Source organism: Borostomias antarcticus (assembly GCF_949987555.1).
Source record: "Borostomias antarcticus genome assembly, chromosome: 12".
Classification (NCBI taxonomy): domain Eukaryota; kingdom Metazoa; phylum Chordata; class Actinopteri; order Stomiiformes; family Stomiidae; genus Borostomias; species Borostomias antarcticus.
In genome coordinates, this window is record NC_140245.1 from 27,202,401 (window position 1) to 27,223,631 (window position 21,231).

The following is a 21,231-nucleotide window of genomic DNA, read 5'->3' on the forward strand; positions in this document are numbered from 1 at the left end:
GATTAATTGATTTCACCATATTGTCTCTTAAAGGTGCAGACCCCCATTAAGGAATATTGTTCTATGAGCCAAGTGGGTATACCCCATGCCCTACACTAGTGAGACAAACATGGAGGTACAGTTTGCTCATCAGCTCCTCTAGAGGCTGGGAGAAAAAGCAAAATGGCACCAGTATCTTAAAAGAACTACTAATGTAGTTCTTAACATATCAAATAACTGGGTCTTCTCGAGGAGGGTATTTCTTAGAACACAAACTTGACATTAATTGCCATTATGTTTATAGTTAATAATAACACTGACCCTCACAGGACAATGTGCCTGACTACCTGGCCAGCCAGGGCACTTGAGGGCTACATGGATCGCTTGGAAACAACATGGATGGCTCCAAACAAACAATGCTAGTCACTCTCACACCTGCACTCAGGAAGAGGCCGGATGACTGACTCATGTGTGCAGTGTAGCCGGTGAAAGACCAACTCGCTCCTAGAGGGAAACGCATCTATTCAAACACTCTGAAAATGTGTGTAGTGTACCTACAACCTGCTGATCAATATGCACTGCATATGATCTGATAGGTGACACAATATCTTTATTCTTATTTCTTTATTTGTTTCTGTACAAAAATATGACCAGCCCCATATAAGATCAGATTTTTCAAGGGAGGCATTTTAGTTGGGCCCAGGTCTCCCAAGACTTCCTTGGTGTGCTCTTATGTAGGCATTAGCTTACGGTGCTAAATTTAAGTAAGTAAACTAATAATTATAGTCGTTGAAGCAGATTGATTTGGTTTCAAACTACAATGGTGTCCAAAATGGAGCATGGAGAAAATGTATGTTAATTAAGCCAAGGAGACCATCTAGAGGCACAAAACAGAATTACATGGAATATAGTAGAATATTCTAGTGAAGGTAGCTGTTGACTATAATATTTATAAATGTTGCCCTAAATAAACTGAAAATGTTTAATTATGTAATTATCAATGCCAACATTTCTAAAGAGCCAACTAAATTTATGGAAAAAGTGGAGATAACATTTTCCATATATATTTATTTTCAAATGCTGATGGTTATGGAAAAAAAACAAGTGAAAAAATAATTGACAGATTTGGCCCCAGCGTCCTGTCTTCAGCAGCAGAGACATTAAACTAAACTAACTAGGCTATAAGAGCTCAGTGCACTTCATGGCCATCATGAAACAAAAAAAAGAAGAATACCAAAACACAATAAATAGCCATTTTCACATTGACAACAATATATACTGCAAAAGTTTGTTAGACTGCTCACTATCAATCACCTGAACATGAACGCTTTGGCACTCAAACATCACAGACTCATTGGCTGAGGGGGGTGGGTGATGTCACAGAAGGAAGGGGGGGGGAGCACAAGCACCTATGGAGAGAGACAGAGAGGGGAGGGTAGTAGAGAGACAGAGAGGGGAGGGCACTACAGAGACAGAGAGGGGAGGGCACTAGAGAGACAGAGAGGGGAGGGTAGTAGAGAGACAGAGAGGGGAGGGTAGTAGAGAGACAGAGAGGGGAGGGCACTACAGAGACAGAGAGGGGAGGGCACTAGAGAGACAGAGAGGGGAGGGTAGTAGAGAGACAGAGAGGGGAGGGCACTAGAGAGACAGAGAGGGGAGGGCACTAGAGAGACAGAGAGGGGAGGGTAGTAGAGAGACAGAGGGGAGAGGGTAGTAGAGAGACAGAGGGGAGGGCACTAGAGAGACAGAGAGGGGAGGACACTAGAGAGACAGAGAGGGGAGGACACTAGAGAGACAGAGGGGAGGACACTAGAAAGACAGAGAGGGGAGGACACTAGAGAGACAGAGAGGGGAGGACACTAGAGAGACAGAGAGGGGAGCACACTAGAGAGACAGAGAGGGGAGGACACTAGAGAGACAGAGAGGGGAGGACACTAGAGAGACAGAGAGGGGAGGACACTAGAGAGTCAGAGAGGGGAGGACACTAGAGAGACAGAGAGGGGAGGACACTAGAGAGACAGAGAGGGGAGGACACTAGAGAGAGACAGAGAGGGGAGGACACTAGAGAGACAGAGAGGGGAGGACACTAGAGAGACAGAGAGGGGAGGACACTAGAGAGACAGAGAGGGGAGGACACTAGAGACAGAGGGGAGGACACTAGAGAGACAGAGAGGGGAGGACACTAGAGACACCGAGGGGAGGACACTAGAGAGACCGAGAGGGGAGGACACTAGAGAGAGACAGAGAGGGGAGGACACTAGAAAGACCGAGGGGGGGGTCAACGGTGGAGAGAAGACTGTGGTAAGGTGCGATGGTTGGTTATTTTCAGACCACTGGGGAAATACAATTAATGCATTAAATGCTAGTTATTCATCAGCTGTGACATCACCACATCACTCCTTCTTCCTTGTGCTTTAAGATAACCAAGAGACAGTCTGAGAGGATGTGACAAAAGTGACCACTGCAATGATCAAGATTAAGAAAAAAACATACAATAGCAGTACTGCAAAGGTATCCTGCATCTTTTAACTGAATAAGGCGTCTTCAGAGATCAAACTACGCTTCAAGTCCTTTCCATGACATGCCAAGCATTTGGCTGGATAATAATATTTGCGACGCGACCCCGGATAAGCGGATGAAGATGGATAGATGGATGGATGGATAATATTCGCCCTTAAAGATTAGGGAGGTTGAGGATTGTCTGAAAACAACATAATAAAGTATAAATGCTCCTTAAGACATTAAATGTTCACAAATATTTTTTTTCTTTTTTACAAATTACATGCCATTTTATATAACAAGGTATTCAACAGTAATATCAGACAATACAGGAAAAACACAAAGTACAACACAAAAGATTTGACTGGACCTCACAACCTTGATTCGTCATACATGCCAGCCACAGCCAGTTTCAACATGCTGCCATCATCAAACCAATAAGAATCTTATAAAAACTGCAAATTCTCTTCATCTAACTGATGTCCATAGCTATCAATCGTAGTTCTTTTTAGTTAAAATAACATGATTCTTTCATTTAAGACCATAAGTAATCTAACATCAATGAACAGCCAGTGTCAAATACCAGTTACACGTTCAGATCATGGAAATGCCAGCTGCATGTGCAACATCAGTGAGCAGACTTCAATGAGGTTAAACTATTAATCTTAATTAGTTGATTCATGTACAGTATAGCTTTTGCTATCAACCTCCTAAATTGCTCCTTTTAAAAGTGCATTATCAGGATCATCTAAGGCTCCTGGTCAATCTTTTTTTTTTTACTTTTTTTTTTATTGCTTCCACATAATTCACAATTCACAAAACACACATAAAACAAACAAACATTGTCAGTGGGATATTCGATACATACAGAGCAGTGCTACCCCAAAGTAATTAAGTCCTTTTTCCATTGGGTTATGTGGTGTCTCTATGCTGGGTCCTGTAGGCAGTCCATTTGTCCCATTTCCCATTAAATTCCTCTTGCTGGAGTCTCAAAATGTGTGTGAGTCTTTCCATGTCGAAGATTTCCTCAACCGTGTCCCTCCAGTTATCCAAGGTCGGAGGGTCCTCTTTGTACCATTTCCTGGTGATTGCCTTCTTTGTCGCTGCCAATATGACTTTGAGCAGATATCGGTCTTCTCCATGTACATCATCACTTATCAGATTTCCCAGATACAACACCTCACAAGTCCTAGGTAAGCCATATCCCAGTATTGTCTTCAATTCTACCCATACATCATTCCAGTACGTACTCAACTTCTTACATCCCCAAAAGATATGTGTGTGATCTGCGTTTGCTTCTCCACAAAGCCTCCAGCATGTCTGCTGCGTTAATGATGATTTACTTTTTATCTTAGGAGTAATAAAGAATCTGACTATATTTTTCCAACAGAACTCTTTCCACATCCTGGAGCTAGTGGTGGTTTGTTGTGTTTTACATATATTCTCCCAGTTCTCTTCAGTTAATACAATTTTGTTTTCTTTCTCCCATTTATTTCTAATATACGATGTGGAGAATCCTCTGCTCGACACTAATCCTTGATACAATACAGATATTTCTCTGCCTGTTTTGTTCTGGTACGCCTTACACAAAGCCCCAATCACTTTATTTTGTTCTTGAGGAATATCTGGTTTTATTTCTTTCTCAAAGAAATCTCTAACCTGTACATACCCAAACAAATCATGATCCTCCAAATCATATTCAGTCTTCAGTTCTTGAAACCCCTTAATTTTGCCCTGTTCAATTATAACACTTATTGCTGTAATACCTTTTTTGGCCCATTTTTCAAATCTATTATCGAGCACCCCCGGTTTAAATTTAGGGTTATACGCCAACCAGCTCAGAACCTTAACCCCTCCCTCCAACTTATATTTCCTGACCACCGTAAACCAGATACCCAGCGTAAATTTAGTAATCGGATCCAGCTTATTCTCATTTGCCTTAAACTTATCCCTATTAGCTATCATACTTTGAACATGTTCTCCCTCCATTTTCAGCTCAATATCTTTCCATCTTGCAGTATAATTTGCATTGCACCAGTATACCATAGGTCGGAGCTGTGCAGCGTAATAATATTCTAAGAGGTTCGGTAAAGCCAACCCACCTTTACCCTTGGGAAGTTGAAGAGTTGTGTACTTTATTCTGGGCTTCTTCCCTCCCCATATAAATCTAGAGATTTTTTTATCCCATTCCACAAACTGCAGTTTTGGAATTTCTATTGGTAAAGATTGAAACAAGTAGAGAATTCTCGGCAATAGGTTCATCTTAATGATTTCTATTCTTGAGCTGAAGTCTAGTGTAAGCACTGACCATCTCTCCATATCCTTTTGAATTTCCTGGTTTAGAGCTCTATAATTAGCTTCATACAAAGTCGTTAAACTATTTGTAATATTCACTCCTAGGTATTTTATAGTTTTTGCGTCCCATCTAAGATTGTATGCTTGTAGGATAGTTTGTGTTGGGGTATAATTTATGGGTAAAACCTGTGTTTTGGCTACGTTGACTCTATATCCTGACAAGTAACCGAAGTATTCTAGCAACTTCATAAGTGTAGGGAGACCAGTGTTTGGTTGTCGTAAATAAACTAGGACATCATCCGCAAATAACCCTATCGTGTGTTCTTTACCATTCACCTTGATCCCTTCAATATCCTTCTCCTGTCGGATTGCTTGCGCTAAAGGTTCAATGAAAATCGCGAACAGGGTCGGGGAAAGACAGCATCCCTGTCTAGTTGACCTTTCCAATTTAAACCAATTCGTAAGGTTGCCGTTTATTTTTATTCTCGCCCTTGGATCTTGATATAGCGTTTTGATGCAATTAACCGAATCCTGATTAAATCCCAGTCTTTCCAGGCAAAGGTATAAAAACCTCCAGCCTACGCTGTCAAACGCCTTTTCGGCATCTAGACTAATTAGTACTGCTCCTTCTCTCCTTCTTTGTGTCTCATCAATTATATGTAATGTCCGTCTAATGTTGTCTTGTGTTTGTCGTCCTTTAATAAATCCTGATTGGTCCTCGTCTATTAAATCAGTCATAAAGGTCCCTAGTCTTTTGGATAGGATGGATGTATATATCTTATAGTCACAATTAAGAATCGAAATGGGTCTGTAGCTTTCACAAAGTTCCTTGTTCTTGCCCTCCTTGGGGATCACTGTAATTATTGCTTCTTTCCATGAGGGGGGGATGTTGCCTTTCTTTAAGGTGCTATTGAAGGATGCTAATAACAGTGGACTTAATTCTTCCTTAAAAGTTCTGTACCATTCGGCCGGAAATCCGTCACTCCCTGGTGCCTTATTTGTTTTTAAATTTTTTATTGCGTCCTCTAATTCTTGTGCTGTGATATTTGAATTTATTGTCTTGTTTTGCTGTTCCCCTATTGATGGCAGGTCTAATGAGTTTAAAAATGTTTTGATTGTCTCTTCATCTGCTGAAGCGGGTTGTGAGTACAGGTTTTTATAATAATTTTCGAAAATATTATCGATCTTTCCGGGTTCAAATTCTATGGTATTGGTTATGGGGTCTCTGATTTTATTAATTGAATTTTGTGTCTGTTTCTTTCTTATTCGTCTGGCCAATAGTTTTGTCGCTCTAGGTCCCGCTTCGTAATATGTTTGCTTCAGATATCTACTTTTCTTTTCCACTTCATTCTCTAATATGTGATTCACTTTCTTCTTTACCTCTTTAATTTGACAAATTAATCCTGGATCATTTGTATTCTTATGTTGTTGTTCTAAGATTTTAAGCTCTCCAATCTTCTCCTGATATAATGCCAGTCTTGATTTTTTAAGGTATGCTGTTCGGGATATTAGTTTGCCACGCATCACTGCCTTCATAGCATCCCATATGATAGTGGAATCTACTTCCCCATTTTCATTTTCTTCCCTATAGAATCTTATCTCCTTTTTAATCTCATCTATGTAACTTGTGTCGTTCAGGATACTGACATTCATCCTCCAGGTTGTATTCTTCCTCCTACTGTTTAAGTTTAGAGTTAGGTAGAGGGCACTATGGTCAGATACATCCGCTACTCCTATCTTGCATTCCTCTGCTCTGAATCTATCTACTGTATTCATCAAAAAGTAATCTATTCTTGTGTAGACCGAGTGAGGGGGCGAAAAGTAGGTGTAATCCTTCTCGAGTGGGTGTAGTTCTCTCCATATGTCTACTATTCCCAATTCTATTAATGCAGTTTTAACATATCGAGTCAACTGATTTTTTGTATGTTTCTTTATACTAGTAGTATCTAAATTTTGGTTCAAGATTACATTAAAATCCCCCCCACATATCAATATCCCTTCCGTTTCTTGGGCGATGACTTCAAATAATTTCTTAAAAAAAGGCTTGCCACTTTCCGGGGGTGCGTAAACATTTATCATCGTAACCATTTGATCCTCCATTTTTCCTTTAACTAAAATATACCTCCCTTCTTTATCCCTTATTTCTTTTATGTTCTCAAACTGTGTTGTAGTAGCTATTAAAATTGCCACCCCCCTCCTACTTCCCCCTTTATATGAGCTATAGAATGTATTATTAAATCCAAACCGTTTTAATTTTTCATGTTCTTGATCTGATAAGTGTGTTTCCTGTAAGTAAGTGACCTGTGTTCTTTCCTTTTTTAACTTTGCAAAAACCTTCCCCCTTTTCTTTGGATTATTCAACCCATTTACATTTAAAGACACCACTTTAATATGGTTAGGTTGCATCTTGCCCTTTCACTAACTGTTCCACTTTCCCACTGACATTTCTAACATAAACAACATTAAGAACAATAACACAAAAACACTTGAACATGTGCTTCCGATAACAGTGGGCTTCTTTAACTAAGCCCTTATCCCTGTTGGGAGGAGAGGGGGAAATCCTACTATCAAGGCGGAGCCCCTCACTAGTGATGGGTGACCCTAATGGTCCTCCCTTCCGTCTAGTAATGTCCAACATTTCACAAATCTTGCTCTACCAGTCCGGTTTTTGATTAAAGAAGTCCTTGATTAAAGTGCACAGAGTTTATGACTAACGTTAATCTATGCCTGTGTTTATAAACAGATGACTCGACCATGCTAGGCTACGTTACCTCCCTTATCTTTCAAATGCTCCTTTTTCATCTCCGGTACTCATGTAGTCTTCCCTGTACGCGTCGTGACAGTTCGTTTTGTCCACCTGGGTCTCCGGCGCGCTGCCACTGCGATGCTCCTTGTATCCGTTCCTCCAACGTGCGTCTCCCTACGGCTTCTTTGCTCCGGACATCCAGGCCTCTTTTTCTCATTTCTCCCGCTGCGTCCACCGCGTTGTCGTAGAGTTTGGATCCGTCAGCCCAGTGTATCCTGATCCTCGTTAACGGCGTTTGGAATCTGATGCCTTTCTCTTTCAAAACTTTCTTTACTTCGGCGTATGCTTTCCTTTTCTGCACCACCTCGGTAGCATAGTCGTGGTCGAAGAATAGTGGTTTGCCATCTAGATTCACCCGTTTCTGCCAAGCCTTCTTTAGCACCATCTCCTTCGTTTCAAACTCGAGGAAGTTAACTATTACGGAACGCGGTGTTTCCCCGGGAGCGGGCTTCCTAGCTGCCGCTCTATGCGCCCGCTGAATCGACAAGTTGGTCCCGTCTGGCAGTGTTAGCTCGCTCCGGAGTAAATCCTCAATAAAGCGGGGAACAGAGTCACCTTCTTTACCCTCGGGGATCCCGAATATGCGTATATTGTTTCGCCTTGAGCGCCCCTCTAAGTCGGTCAACTTGTCTTTGAGTTCCCTCTGTCCCTGAAGTGCTGTCAGAAGGGCTTCCTTGGCGTCCATGTTCCATGTCTCGAGCTCGTCGATGCGTACTTCGGCCTCTCCGATACTTTTCTTCTGGTCCTGCAGCTCGTCGTTGTTTGCTTTAAGTTGGTTGGTAATCTCTTCCTTAAAATTGGAGAATTCCTGCCTGAAATTAGTATTTAGTTCTTCTTTCATGGCCGTTAGATTATTATTCATGTCTTGTTTGAGTTCACGGATCTCTTTGGTAATATCAGCGAAGCCTTTGCATAGCGTCTGCGCCTCTGCCTGGGCGTCGGTTTCGCCGCCATTTTCTTCACGTTCCGTGTTTTTGTCGATTTCGTGCATTTTCTCTCGTTTTCCTGTGTCCCTTCGACTTCGTCGGCTACCCCCGTTCATTCCTTGTTGAATTTAGTATTGAATTCGTTATTTATCATTTGCCAGGGAGCTTCTTTTTGTCATTGACTGGTAGGAGCTCTATCTTATGCTGCCATCTTTCTCAGCGCTTAACCGGAAGTCTCCTGGTCAATCTTAAGTCTCAGATCGGTCAAACCTGTTATTCAACCTGCTGTTTCATTTCATGTGAAGATAAAGTCATGATATTACTGACATATCGTGGAAATGAGATTACATTCAAGGACTCATACAGTAAGTAGTACACTATCCTTGAGTGTCTTAAAAAATGCTTCCTGTTAACCCTGGGCAGCCTTTTTGGTAAGGCAGAGAGGACACCTCTGTCATCCCATTGAAGGACCCCTCTTTTTCATTCTCCCCAGTCCCCACAGTGAGTGATAGCTCAGGGTGTGGATTCTTGGTCAGAAGGTTCTGGGCGCGCCTCTGATCGTGCGATTTAACCGTCTCACCACCGGGGGCGACGTTGCCTTCCTGGGTGCCTGAGGATCTCGCCGTGCCTGCAGGAGCTTCTGCGGAGGGGCTTCCAGGGTGATTTCCATTTTCTCCCTCTGTCTGCCTGCGGTTGTCTGTGTGCGGTGGCTGGGAGGGGGTCTCAGGCCGCTCCCTGGATGCCGTGGGCTCCTCTATGTTGGGGAGTGATGGTGTGGTCTCCCCCGCGTTGGGGAGCTCTCTGGAGGCTTGGGTCGGGGTGTGCGGGGTGTGTGCTGCGCTCGCGGAGCTGTCCGTCTGGCGAGACTCTGTTGACGGCCCGTGGCGGTGAGATTTGGGGCAGGCGTGGTCTGAGAAACCCAACGCAGAGCAGAGAGGAAGCACTTCTGTCTGGGGAACTGGGGGGACGCTCCATCCATCGTCTGAGCACTCCCAGTCATCCTCATCTTCCTCCTCCTCCTCCTCGTCACTCGTTTCTAGGCTGTGGGTGCTGCAGTCTGAAAGGCCACTGCATAAACTACTCCCACCGTCATCCTCCTCGTCTTCATAGTCTTCTTCATCATCATCATCATCATCATCATCATCGTCATCGTCGTCATCCTCCTCTTCCTCCTCGTCTTCGTGTCGGTCTGCGTTGTTGGCGGTCTGCAAATGCATGATGTGAGTCTGCGGCGCCGGGTCCGTCAGATGGCACTGCGGACCGCTGTGGGCGGGGACGTCTCCGCGGTAGGCGTTGGGGGCATGCGGCGGCAGCTGCTCGCCGTTCTTCTCCAGCTGCAGCTTCATGATGGTGTGCAGGAAGTGGGTGCGCACGCGGACGGGGTTGAACTCCACCCTCCCGGACGTGTTGCCGCAGCCACCCTGGCTGCAGCTGCAAGGGAAGGACATCCGGTCCACCTGGGAACACAGTCCCCCCCGCCCCCACATCACACTTGATCAGTTCCTACCGTTAGCGCCGTTCACTTTGTAACACTGATCGGACCAGACTGAGGTGGCGCGCGAGATAAACGCGAGATACGGTACTTCAGGTTACAGTAAGTGCCTGGCTCATAAGTCTGGGTTAAATGTGACTACTTTAGATACTGACATGTAGGTAGATGCAGCTGACAAAAGACTGGTACACATGTTATGTATTATGTGAATCAGAATTACGTTTACATTAGAAAAACAAAAGATTGTCAGACCGGCAGACTGATATAAAGTAGTTATAGAGACAAACTGAGACGTGGAAAATAGACAGCCAGACAGCCAGACAGACAGAGACACACAGCCAGCCAGCCAGACGGATGAAGTCAAACAAAGACATTCACTGTCTTACACACAGCCAGCCAGCCAGACAGACAGACAGACAGACAGACAGGCAGACAGGCAGACACACACACACACAATGTGGCATCCTCCTGGCCGGGAGCCCACGGGACGCTGCCACAGGAGCGCTCCGGGGTGTCACCTCCGCGCTCCACACTGGGCTTCAGCACCACGGACAGCGCCGCAGGTACACCAAAAACCCCGCCAACCAGGCTGCCACGGGAGACACCGTTCAGCACCATGGACAGCGGTTACCAGGACAACCCTGCCACATGGCTGCTGCCAATTCCCTAATCAACCCTCGAGAGCGGCGACGGCAGCAGTGGGGAATTACCGTAATGAGGAGTCAGCCTTCAAAAGCCGAGGGCAGAGGGACAAACGGGAGTCTCAGGACTCAGTAAGTTGAACTTGACGGGGTGAAGACAAGATTTACTTAACTTTTTTTTTCTATTCTCTTCCCTCATCTCGTTGGATTCCAGATGGGAGGTGTTACTCTGGTCACAGGCACACAACTGCAGGAGGGCATGAACTCATGTCCAGACTCGGCACCCGACGACGACATTGAGGCCTACCTGGAACTCTTCGAGCGCACGGCCAACCGGGAGAGCCTGCTACAACCTTGGGCAGGATGAGGCCGCCGACTACCCCACCCTCAAAGCCGCTATCCTCTCCCTGTACGGGGTGAACCTCTAGGTGAGAGCTCAACAGTGGCATGACTGGGAGATCGACCTCCGGGGGTCGGTGCGGAGCCAGATGACCCAGCTAACCCGTCTCACTAGGAGGTGGCTTACCACCGGGACGGGACCCACCGCCGTCGACCGCCTGGTCCTGGACCCGGACCCTGAGGGCCCTCCCACCGGCAGCCCGCCGACAAACCGCCCTCCAGCACCCCGTCTCCGTCGAGGACTTGCTGGAGGTCCTGGAGAGTATCCAGGCCACCGAACAGCTCATGGCCTCCAGCTCCCGCCGGCAACAGGAGGAAACCGTGGAGAGAACCAGGCGGGAACCCCCGCGTACGCCCCGGACCGACCAACAGGGAACCCAGGCACCACAGAGAAGGGGACCAAGCCAGACGGAGCTCTGGAGATGCTTTGCCTGCAGAGAGGCAGGCCATCTAGCCCAACAATGTCCCCAACAGGATGTGACCATGAAGTCGACCAGCGGAGGTGACGACCGCAGAGGCCCCAGACCAGTGCTGCTGACCACCTGTTTGGCCTATCAGGGGACATGTTCGCCTTGGTGGACACCGGCAGTGGTGTCACCCTGATCCGGGCGGATCTCGCCACCGGCAACCCCGGTTTGGAAATCGAGGTGGGGTGTGTGTACGGCGTCACCCAGACCTACCCGACCACCACCGTGGAGGTGCCCCCTCCCCGGGGCTCCTTCTCCATGCCGGAAAGCATGGTGCCCGGACTCCCGGCCCCCCTGCTGGTGGGCCGTGACCGCCCGATTTATGCCTGCCTCCTGTCAGCCCCTGGAGCGGGCCAAGTCCAGCGGCGCCTTCCCCGGAAGAAGAAACCGGTGTGCCTTGTCTCCCAGCTGGCTCTGTCCACATCAGACGCCAGCACGGGACGCTCCTCTCCTTCCTCGGGAGGACACTCCGCCGAGCCAGACTCGGAGTCCGAGGCAGAGGAAGCCTCTGGCCTCCTTGACACCGACCCACTCCCCGAGGAGGCCAACAGTTCCCCGCTGACTGTTCTCGGACTTCCCGGTCTCCGAAGCTGACCAGGGGCGACCACCAGGCCGCTTTGCAATGGCGCAATTGGAGGATGAAAACCTGCGCCACGCCTGGAGTAACGTCAAGGCGCACGACGGAAAAGTCCCCTCGTTCCCCCCTACTTTTGCACCAAGAACAAACTCCTATACAGTGTGGTTGAACAGAACGATGTCGTTGTGGAACAACTGGTTGTCCCCAAGTGTTTTGTCACCAAGGTGCTGTTCATGGCGCATAACCACATCCTGGGAGCCCACCCGGGGATGGACAAAACCCAGGAGAGGATACTGGCCCGGTTCTACTGGCCCAGGGTGAAACAGGCCGCTGTCCAACACTGTCAGCGCTGAGACCTGCCAGCTGCATGCACCCCAGCCCCACTACAGCAACCCCCTCGTTCCCCTCCCCATCATCGAGGTGCCCTTAGACGGGATAGCGATGGACATTGTTGGGCCGCTACCCAAGTCTGGTCGCAGACACAGCTACATCTGTCGACTGCGCCACCCGCTATCCCGAAGCTCTCCCACTCCAGGCCGCCACAGCCAAGGCGGTTGCCCGGGAGCTAGTCCTATTTTTTAGTCGGGTGGGGGTGTCCAAAGAGGTACTAACTGACCAAGGCTCATGTTTTATGTCCTCAGTCCTGAAGGAGGTGTTGCAGCTCCTATGGGTCAAGCAGCTGAGGACGTCCATGTACCACCCTCAGATGGACGGCCCATGGAGCACTTCAACAAGACCCTCAAACACATGCTCAAGAAGGTAACAGAGGTGAACGCAAAAGACTGGGACCAGTTGCTGCCGTATGTGTTGTTTGCTATCCGTGAAGTGCCCCAAGCCTCGACAGGGTTCTCACCGTTCGAGCTGCTGTTCGGGAGAAGACCCTGAGGACTCCTCGATGTCGCCAAAGAGGCCTGGGAGACCCGGCCCTCGCCCCACCGGACAGTGATCGAACACGTGGACACCATGCAGCAACAGCTCCGGCAGGTATGGCTACTGGTCTGGGAGAACCTTGAGCGGGCCCTGCAGAGCCAGGCCCGAACCTACAACCGCGGGGCCCAGCTAAGGGAGTTCCAGGTTGGCGACAAGGTGTTGGTGCTCGTGCCCACGGTCGACTGCAAGTTATTGGCCCGGTGGAGGGGACTGTACGAGGTGATTGAACGGGTGTCGGAGGTCAACTACCGGGTCTGTTAGCCAGGTAGGTGGAAACCCACCCAAATCTACCATGTTAACCTGTTGAAAATGTACCAGGAACCAGACGAGCCCGCGGGGGACGTGGTGACCGCCTTCCTGACCAGCCCGACCCCACCAGAGGTACCTCGGGGAGAACAACTGGGACCCGACCAGGTGCAGGACCTAAAGGAGTTAGTTATGCAGAATCAGGACATCTTCTCTGACCTGCCGGGCCGCACCACCCTGGTCCACCACGAGATCCACACACCACCAGGCCAGTACATTCGCCTTCGGCCCTACCGCATCCCTGTGGCCCGGAGGAAAGCCATAAAGACGGAGGTACAGACCATGTTAGACCGAGGCGTGATCGAGGAGTCCCATAGTCCCTGGTCCAGCCCCATAGTCCTAGTCCCTAAACCCGAAGGCTCCTGGCGTTTTTGCAATGATTTCAGGAAGCTTAACGAGATATCACGGCTCGATGCCTACCCCATGCCCTGGGTGGACAAGCTCATCGAGCGGCTAGGCCCGGCCGGTTCATTTCCACCCTCGACCTAACCAAAGGCTATTGGCAGGTGCCTCTTTCCCCAGGCGAAGGAGAAAACGGTGTCCATGACCCCCGACGGCCAGTTCCAATACACCGTGCTGCCGTTCGGAGTGCATGGGGCCCCCGAGACCTTCCAATGGCTGATGGACCGGGTTCTCACACCACACCGGGAGTACGCGTGGCGGCCTACCTCGACGACATCATGGTGGACAGCGGCGCCTGGGAGGTCCACCTGTCCCATCTCCGGGCTGTCCTGCGAGCCCTCCGCCGTGCAGGTCTGACCGCCAACGTCCGAAAGTATAGGCTGGGCCTGGAGGAGGCCTCCTACCTCGGGTTCAACATTGGCCGGGGCTGCGTCCGGCCCTAAGAGAGGAAAGTCGACGCCATCACCTCTTGGCCAAACCCGATGACGAAGCACCAGGTGAGGTCATTTCTGGGGCTGGTAGGGTACTACAGCGATTCATCCCGGGCTTTGTCACCCTGGCGGCACCCCTGCACGACCTGACCCAGAAGAGCCTCCCGGACAAGGTGAAGCTGGGGCCAGAGCCTACCCAGGCCTTCCAGACCCTCGGGCAGGCCCTGTGCCAGGAACCCGTCCTCACCTCCGACTTCGACTGCCTATTCGTGGTTCACACCGATGCCTCCGACGTGGGCCTGGGGCGACGAGGAGCACCCAGTGGTCTTCGCCAGCCGGAAGCTGCTGTCCCTGGCAATCAAATGGCCCCTGGGTCACTTCCAATACTACCTCCTGGGCCGTAGGTTCCGCCTCATCGCTGATCACGCACCCCTGAGCCTAAAGGACTTCGACTTCCAGGTGTGGCACCGGCCTGGCCTGGCCCACGGCAACGGCGACGTGCTGTCCCGCCGGGATTCCTTCCTGGGGCTCCGCGGTGCCGACCCCGGCCTCGGTCCGAGGGGGGGGGGGGGCAATGTGGCATCCTCCTGGCCGGGAGCCCGCGGGACGCTGCCACAGGAGCGCTCCGGGGCGTCACCTCCGCGCTCCACACCGGGCTTCAGCACCATGGACAGCGCCACAGGTACACCAAAAACCCCGCCAACCAGGCTGCCATGGGAGACACCGTTCAGCACCATGGACAGCATGGCCAGGTGGTGAGTCTACTGGCCCTTCTTGGTTACCAGGGCAACCCTGCCACATGGCTGCTGGGGGGGAATTACCATAATGAGGAGTCAGCCTTCAAAAGCCGAGGGCAGAGGAACAAACGGGAGTCTCAGGACTCAGTAAGTTGAACTTCACGGGGTGAAGATGAGATTTACTTACCGTTCCCTAACCCCATTTTTCTCTCTGTTTAACCTCAGGAAGAACCATAAATCCAGTGTCGGAGGACCTATGCAGCCCTGCTGACGGACCCCTCAGACGAATGCCAGGCAAACCCTTTTTGTTGAGTTAATCCAATTTTTGCCTACTTTGGTGTTGGCTAAATAAATGCGTATTGAGCGCGGACTAGCTCCCTGTCTGGACCTCTGTTGCTGTGCTCCCCCTCTATCTGCCCTGCCGGGTGCCTACAACACACACACACCAAGCCAGCCAGACAGACTCGCACACACCGAGCCAGACAGACAGCCAGACAGATAGCCACACAGACAGGTGGTTGTTGGTAGTAGTGGAGGGCCCTCACCACAGCTCCATTTACCTGGCACTGGATGCCGGCCAGGCTGCAAGCGCAGGTCTCGGGGTGGCAGCGCCCCCTGCAGGCACAGCCGCACTCCTCCCGTGACACGCGGATGGCTCGCAGCTCGCGCTTCTCCTCCGCGTCGATGCGCCGCACGCCGGACGCCCGCAGCAGGGCGCGGCGCCGCCTGGTGGTCAGCGGCTGCAGGAAGAAGTAGTCGTCCACCTCCGCGTTGTCCAGGTCCAGCTCCTCCTCCGGGATGTCGTCCGCGGTGAGCGACTCGGCCTCATCCGACGCCACCGTGCCGTTCTTGGTGAGCTGAGGACAAACCGTGATAGAATTCAGATTCAGTTAGGTTTTTGCCGGGTAGGTTTTCACACTGTTGGGTCATGGCAATAATTATTACACGGCTCTCTGAAATACTCTATCCTGATTGGACAATTGTGCATTCTACAGGTTAATTAGGCTTGGAGCAATAATCACTGCTGCCAAGGGCAAAACATTATGTCTATGGCAGACAGTTGGAGGTTGTCTGAAAGTTGCTGAACATTCTAAACATAACGGTTGGCTTTTCGAAAAATGAATATTGCCCAGACACACGGAAACTGCACGGAACCAAGAGTTGCTAGGGACGCGTTGCTGGGACTCGTAGCTGAAGCCGATAATGTCTTTGTAAACAAGAATTTATAATGAACAAAATGAAATATATATGTATCAATATTTTGTCTCTGTGTAGGCTATTAATGTCGTTGGTAAGTAGCCGTGGAATAAGCAGGATAACATACGACCAGCCGGTGATTATTGAAAACTAAGAGCCTGACACTGCGTTCGGAACCCTTCGCCCAGTGTGATGATGGATTTTATTCATTTATTTATTTGTGGTTTAAAAATAACACAGTACGATAAAAGCCTAGAGGATGACACCTGCAAAGCACCTCACAACACTTATTTACAATGCTGTCCTTGATAACTAATGACGTTACAGCTTTAGTACGTTCAGCTTCAGAAAAATGGCGTTTTTCAGCGAGGTGTGGGAACATCCAGTTCTCTTCACTACGGAAGGTGGGCTACTTTGGGAGGCAGGGGAAAGACTTCCTGCTATATTGAAGTGCCTCACTGCAATTTCATTATAATGGTGCATTCGTATATGACTGTGCAGCTCCTTTTCTGCCTGGATTATTAATGAAAGGCTCCACACAACTGTATTTGCCTCCCCCTTTTTTTGCATAACACTCTTATCTTACACTCAGTTCAGACATCATTAGGTGCAGGACAGGCTAGGAGTGGAGCATATTCTGCAGACTAACATATTTTAGATCTGGATCTATATTTGATATTATTCAGCTTGAGGCAAATTGTCCGCGTGTCGGACTGGACAACGTGCCGTACTGGACCGCGCCGGACGCCTCTGGGACCGCCTGGCCGCCGCCCACCTTGAGTTTGATGGCGCTGAGTCTCTCCTCTCTCAGGTGGTCTCGCAGCATGTCCCGGTGGCTACTCTCCTGCTCCAGCGCGAACTGGCCCAGGGTGAAGCGCTGGACCCAGCAGTGGCGCGTGGACATGCCCAGGGTGCTGCCGCCCTGCGTGGGCACGCTGGTGAAGCCCTGGCGCCGGCTGAAGTAGTACACGGTCACGCCCTCAAAGCTCACGCTGCGGCCGCGCGCACACTTCTCTCTCCTCAGAACGGAAGAAGCTAAGGGAGGGGAGGGGGGAGGAGGAGAGGAGGGGGGAGAGGGATAGAGAGGAGGGGAGAAGAGGGGGCGAAAGTCACTCAGACAGACTGGCAGAGAGAGAAACAGTCACTCAGAAAGATGGAGAGAAAGAGTAGCCCAGAAGATGGAGAGAGAGAGGAAGAAAGAGAGAGAGGGAGAGAGAGAGGAAGAAAGAGAGAGAGGGAGAGAGAGGGAGTGGGAGAGAGAGAGGGGAGAGAGAGTGAGAGAGAGAGAGAGAGAGGGAGGGAGAGTGAGAGAGAGGGAGGGAGAGAGAGAGAGAGAGGGAGGGAGAGAGAGAGAGAGAGAGGGAGAGAGAGGTAGAGAGAGAGAGAGGGAGAGGGAGAGGGAGAGGGAGAGAGAGAGGGAGAGAGAGAGGTAGAGAGAGAGAGAGGGAGGGAGAGAGAGAGAGAGGGAGAGAGAGAGAGGGAGAGAGAGGGGGAGAGGTAGAGAGAGAGAGAGGTAGAGAGGTAGAGAGAGAGAGAGAGTTCACAGTAAGTAGGTGCATGACATACTGGCGAGGGGGGCGGGGCTGACGCTGTCGCTGCTGTTACCGCTGTCACTGGCCGACACCTCGTCATCAGACCCCCGCAGAGACAGGCAGGGGGAGGGGCCGTCCACCTCCTCAAACTTCCTCTTTAAGATGCCACTCATCCTGAAGTCCCGCCCACCGTCCGCCCCTGCGTCAACACAGACAGCAGTAGCCTGATATCAGACCGGATTGTCAACTCGTTACACATGAGATCCTGAGTCTGACGTTGCTTCCACTCTAGACGATTTCCATGGGGGAGGGGAGATTCGACTTTGCGGCACCCATTGGACCGATCATTTCATACTTGGAGAAACAGCTGTTTCGTATAGCAACGCGAGACCTAAGAATCAGTCAACTGGTGGAGTGGGCAGATTGGAAAGTCTGGTCCCAGGCTGAGTCAGCAGAGCTACGTCATCTTACCGCTCGCTGGGCAGAGTCACGTCAAAAGCGTGGTCGAGGTCCAGAGCTGGGTCTGGCTGAACTTGGGATGAAGGTTATGGTAAAGTACACACACTTCAATGTGCATAAACCTGCTACCTTGCTCCTTGGTTCAACCTTTATTTCAACAGGCAAGTCAATTAAGAACAGATTCTCATTTACAATGGCGGCCTGAGTAGTGACAGCAGCCACTTGAGGGGACAGGCGAGGATAAACACAGGTTAAAAGTAGAAAAATACATCAACAATAGCAACTAATAGACACAAAATACATCAACAATAAAAACTTATAGACACAAAATACATCAACAATAACAACTAATCATAGACACAAAAAACACATCACAACAATAGCATCCAAACATCAACAATACTAACAACCAAACAAACAACCAAACAAAAGCACACAAAGACACAAACAAGCAAATAACGAACGGAAATAGGCAATATGGGGAGAGGACACGTGAATGTTAGGGGGACATTACCTGGAGGAAAAACAGTTGCAGGAATCAGTGAGAATGTCTGAGATGGCATCTTTAAAGGAGGAAATGGAGATGACTTTTTTCCAGTTTCAGTTTTTTTTTTTTTGCAGAGCATTCCAGTTGGAGTGCTACGTGAATACATACACATACATGAATACATACACATACGTGAATACATACACATACGAACACAAGATCTCTCGTGGCCAGCAGAGGATGTCTGATTTGATTTGCGTGGGACAAATGTTTTCAAATCACGGCCCCTCGAAACCCATTCACACGCACGCACACACGCGCGCACACACACACACACAAGCTACTGTAGGTATGGCCGCATAATAAATGTTATTATAATGGGGGATGGGGACATCAGAGTTTCTGCTGTGATCAACTCTCACTACAACACATGTGTTCCTTCCACTGCCGTGATCTCTGCTGCCTAATGCATATATTTACTACTGTGGTTGTTTGAGAGCAATCTTGATGTAAACAAATCTGCCTGATTTGTATTAACAGCAGTTGCCAGTGTATGTGTGTGTGTTTGTGTGTGTGTGCGCAAGTGCGTGTGTGTGTGCATGCGTGTGTGTGCATGTGTATGTGTGTGTGTGTGTGTGTGTGTGTGTGTGTGTGTGTGTGTCTGTGTGTGAGGGGGTTGGTACTGTCAAACATTAGTTTGAAGGTCAGCCACAAGCATTAGATTACACATTATGTAATAGTAATGTTTGGCATGCAGCTATCAGAGCCATGTTTTAACCTTGTGATTCCCGGCTGTGGTCTAGTTCTCTCCCTGTCCCCCTTAATCAAATTAAACAGCTTTATCTCACTTTTTATAATCACTGAGGGTGAATGAGAAGGGACCCTTCAATGGCAGCTGGCCTATCACTAAGACTAATACACAAAATGGATGAGGACGTGTGTAAGGGTCTGCTGCTCTCATTGTTCACACATCTATAGTCCTCCAATACCCAGGATGCACTGCCCCACCTTCTATTATATATATATATATATATATATATATATATATATATATATATATATATATATATATATATATAATAGAAGAGTGTGGTTGCTATGGTGATTTGAGTACTCTCCTGTATTTCTTTTTTTAGAGATAAGACATCAAATAGCTGACATACTGTAGCAGAGCAAGAAATAAATAAAGGCATGATATTTAAAAGGACACAAGTTCTCATAATCAGTCAAAAGCAGGTGATGGACATTTCCACAGAGCTGGAGTTGTGTCTGTACCCAGCCGGGGTCTCTGGGTGATGTCTTCAAAGCAATGCTGGGATTTCGGGACGAGCAGCGGCCAGATAGACCCTCTCCTGCTGCCCTGGCGTGTCCCTCGGTGAACTACAGTACGGTATGATATGATGACATCATGCAGCAGAGCAATGCAGCCCCCCCCCCATCACCCCCCCCCCCTTTCTCTCTCTCCCTCTTTCTCTCTCCGTCTTTCTCTCTTCTCTCTCACTCCCTCTTTCTCTCTCTCTCTCTCCCTCTTTCTCTCTCTCCCTCTTTCTCTCTCTCCCTCTCTCTCTCTCTCCCTCTTTCTCTCTGTCTTTCTCTCTCTCTCCCTCTTTCACTCTCTCCCTCTTTCTCTCTCTCCCTCTTTCTCTCTCTCTCCCTCTTTCTCTCTCTCCCTCCCTCTTTCTCTCTCTCCCTCTTTCTCTCTCTCTCTTTCTCTCTCGCTCTTGCTCTCTCTCCCTCTTTCTCTCCCTCTGTCTCTCTCTCTCCATTTCACTTACATTATCCTGTTGCTCCCAGTGTCCTGAGAGAATCCATCTCCTGCCCCTCCCTCCATCTTCCATCACTCCGTTCTAGGGAGGGGGGGGGGGGGTACATACAGGACTGTATACAGGAGCAGAACGAAGCTGCACCCCCCCCTCCCAGAAAGCGCGGAGGCCGTCCTGTGGCCGTGCTGCATAGATCATTGTTGGAGGTTTCCCTGTCTGCAGCAGGCGGTCTCTCACAGTCTTTGCTGTTAATCATCATCACCGCTGAGTCTTAAACATCACACACACTTACGCACTCACACACGCACTCACACACAATATCTCACGCTGTTACATTAGTTACAAAGCTAATTAAATACAATTGAACACTAGGCGGATATTCCACCATAAAACACCACGACAATTCGGGCACTATAGCTATAGGCCCCAATTCAACATAACCATGACTGACCTGGATCCTGTCTGGTCTAGAGGTTCCAGGAAGTCCTGTACTTGGTGGGCGCCCTGCAGTATTTACAAGGCGGACATGTTATGGTAGTCACACAGAGAGGGCTGCCATGGCGCTCTGTCTCCCTCCTGGAGGAATGAAGCTGAACTGACTGTGTATCCTCCCTCCTACAGAACCACCCGGTTCACACTGCTATCCTCTCCACTGCTATTGTTTAGAAGCGAGTCTTTCTCTCTCTCTCTCTCTCTCTCTCTCTCTCTCTCTCTCTCTCTACCTCACACACACACACACACACACACACACACACACACACACACACACACCTCTAGCCCCCCCCCCTCTTCTCTCACTGCCTTATCTGGCGCTTTTGCAGTCTGCTCTCAGCCAGCTTCTACCCACTCTCCCCCACTCCCCCCACGTCTCCCCCCCCACTCGTTAGCTGCTGCCGGCTGAGCCAC

The 21,231-nt window shown here is 49.2% G+C and overlaps 1 protein-coding gene across 1 annotated transcript; it reads right to left on the reverse strand.

The window, feature by feature from the left end:
• Nucleotides 1–8,897: 8,897 nt before the first annotated feature.
• On the reverse strand, nt 8,898–17,789 carry LOC311315863 (cysteine/serine-rich nuclear protein 3-like; the record flags this gene model as incomplete). Its single annotated transcript, XM_084446561.1, has 5 exons — nt 8,898–9,629; nt 9,672–9,962; nt 15,433–15,744; nt 16,860–17,119; nt 17,651–17,789. 5 exons carry the CDS (start codon nt 17,787–17,789, stop codon nt 8,898–8,900), a joined length of 1,734 nt encoding a protein of 577 aa, XP_084302687.1.
• Between the last annotated feature and the right edge of the window lie 3,442 nt (nt 17,790–21,231).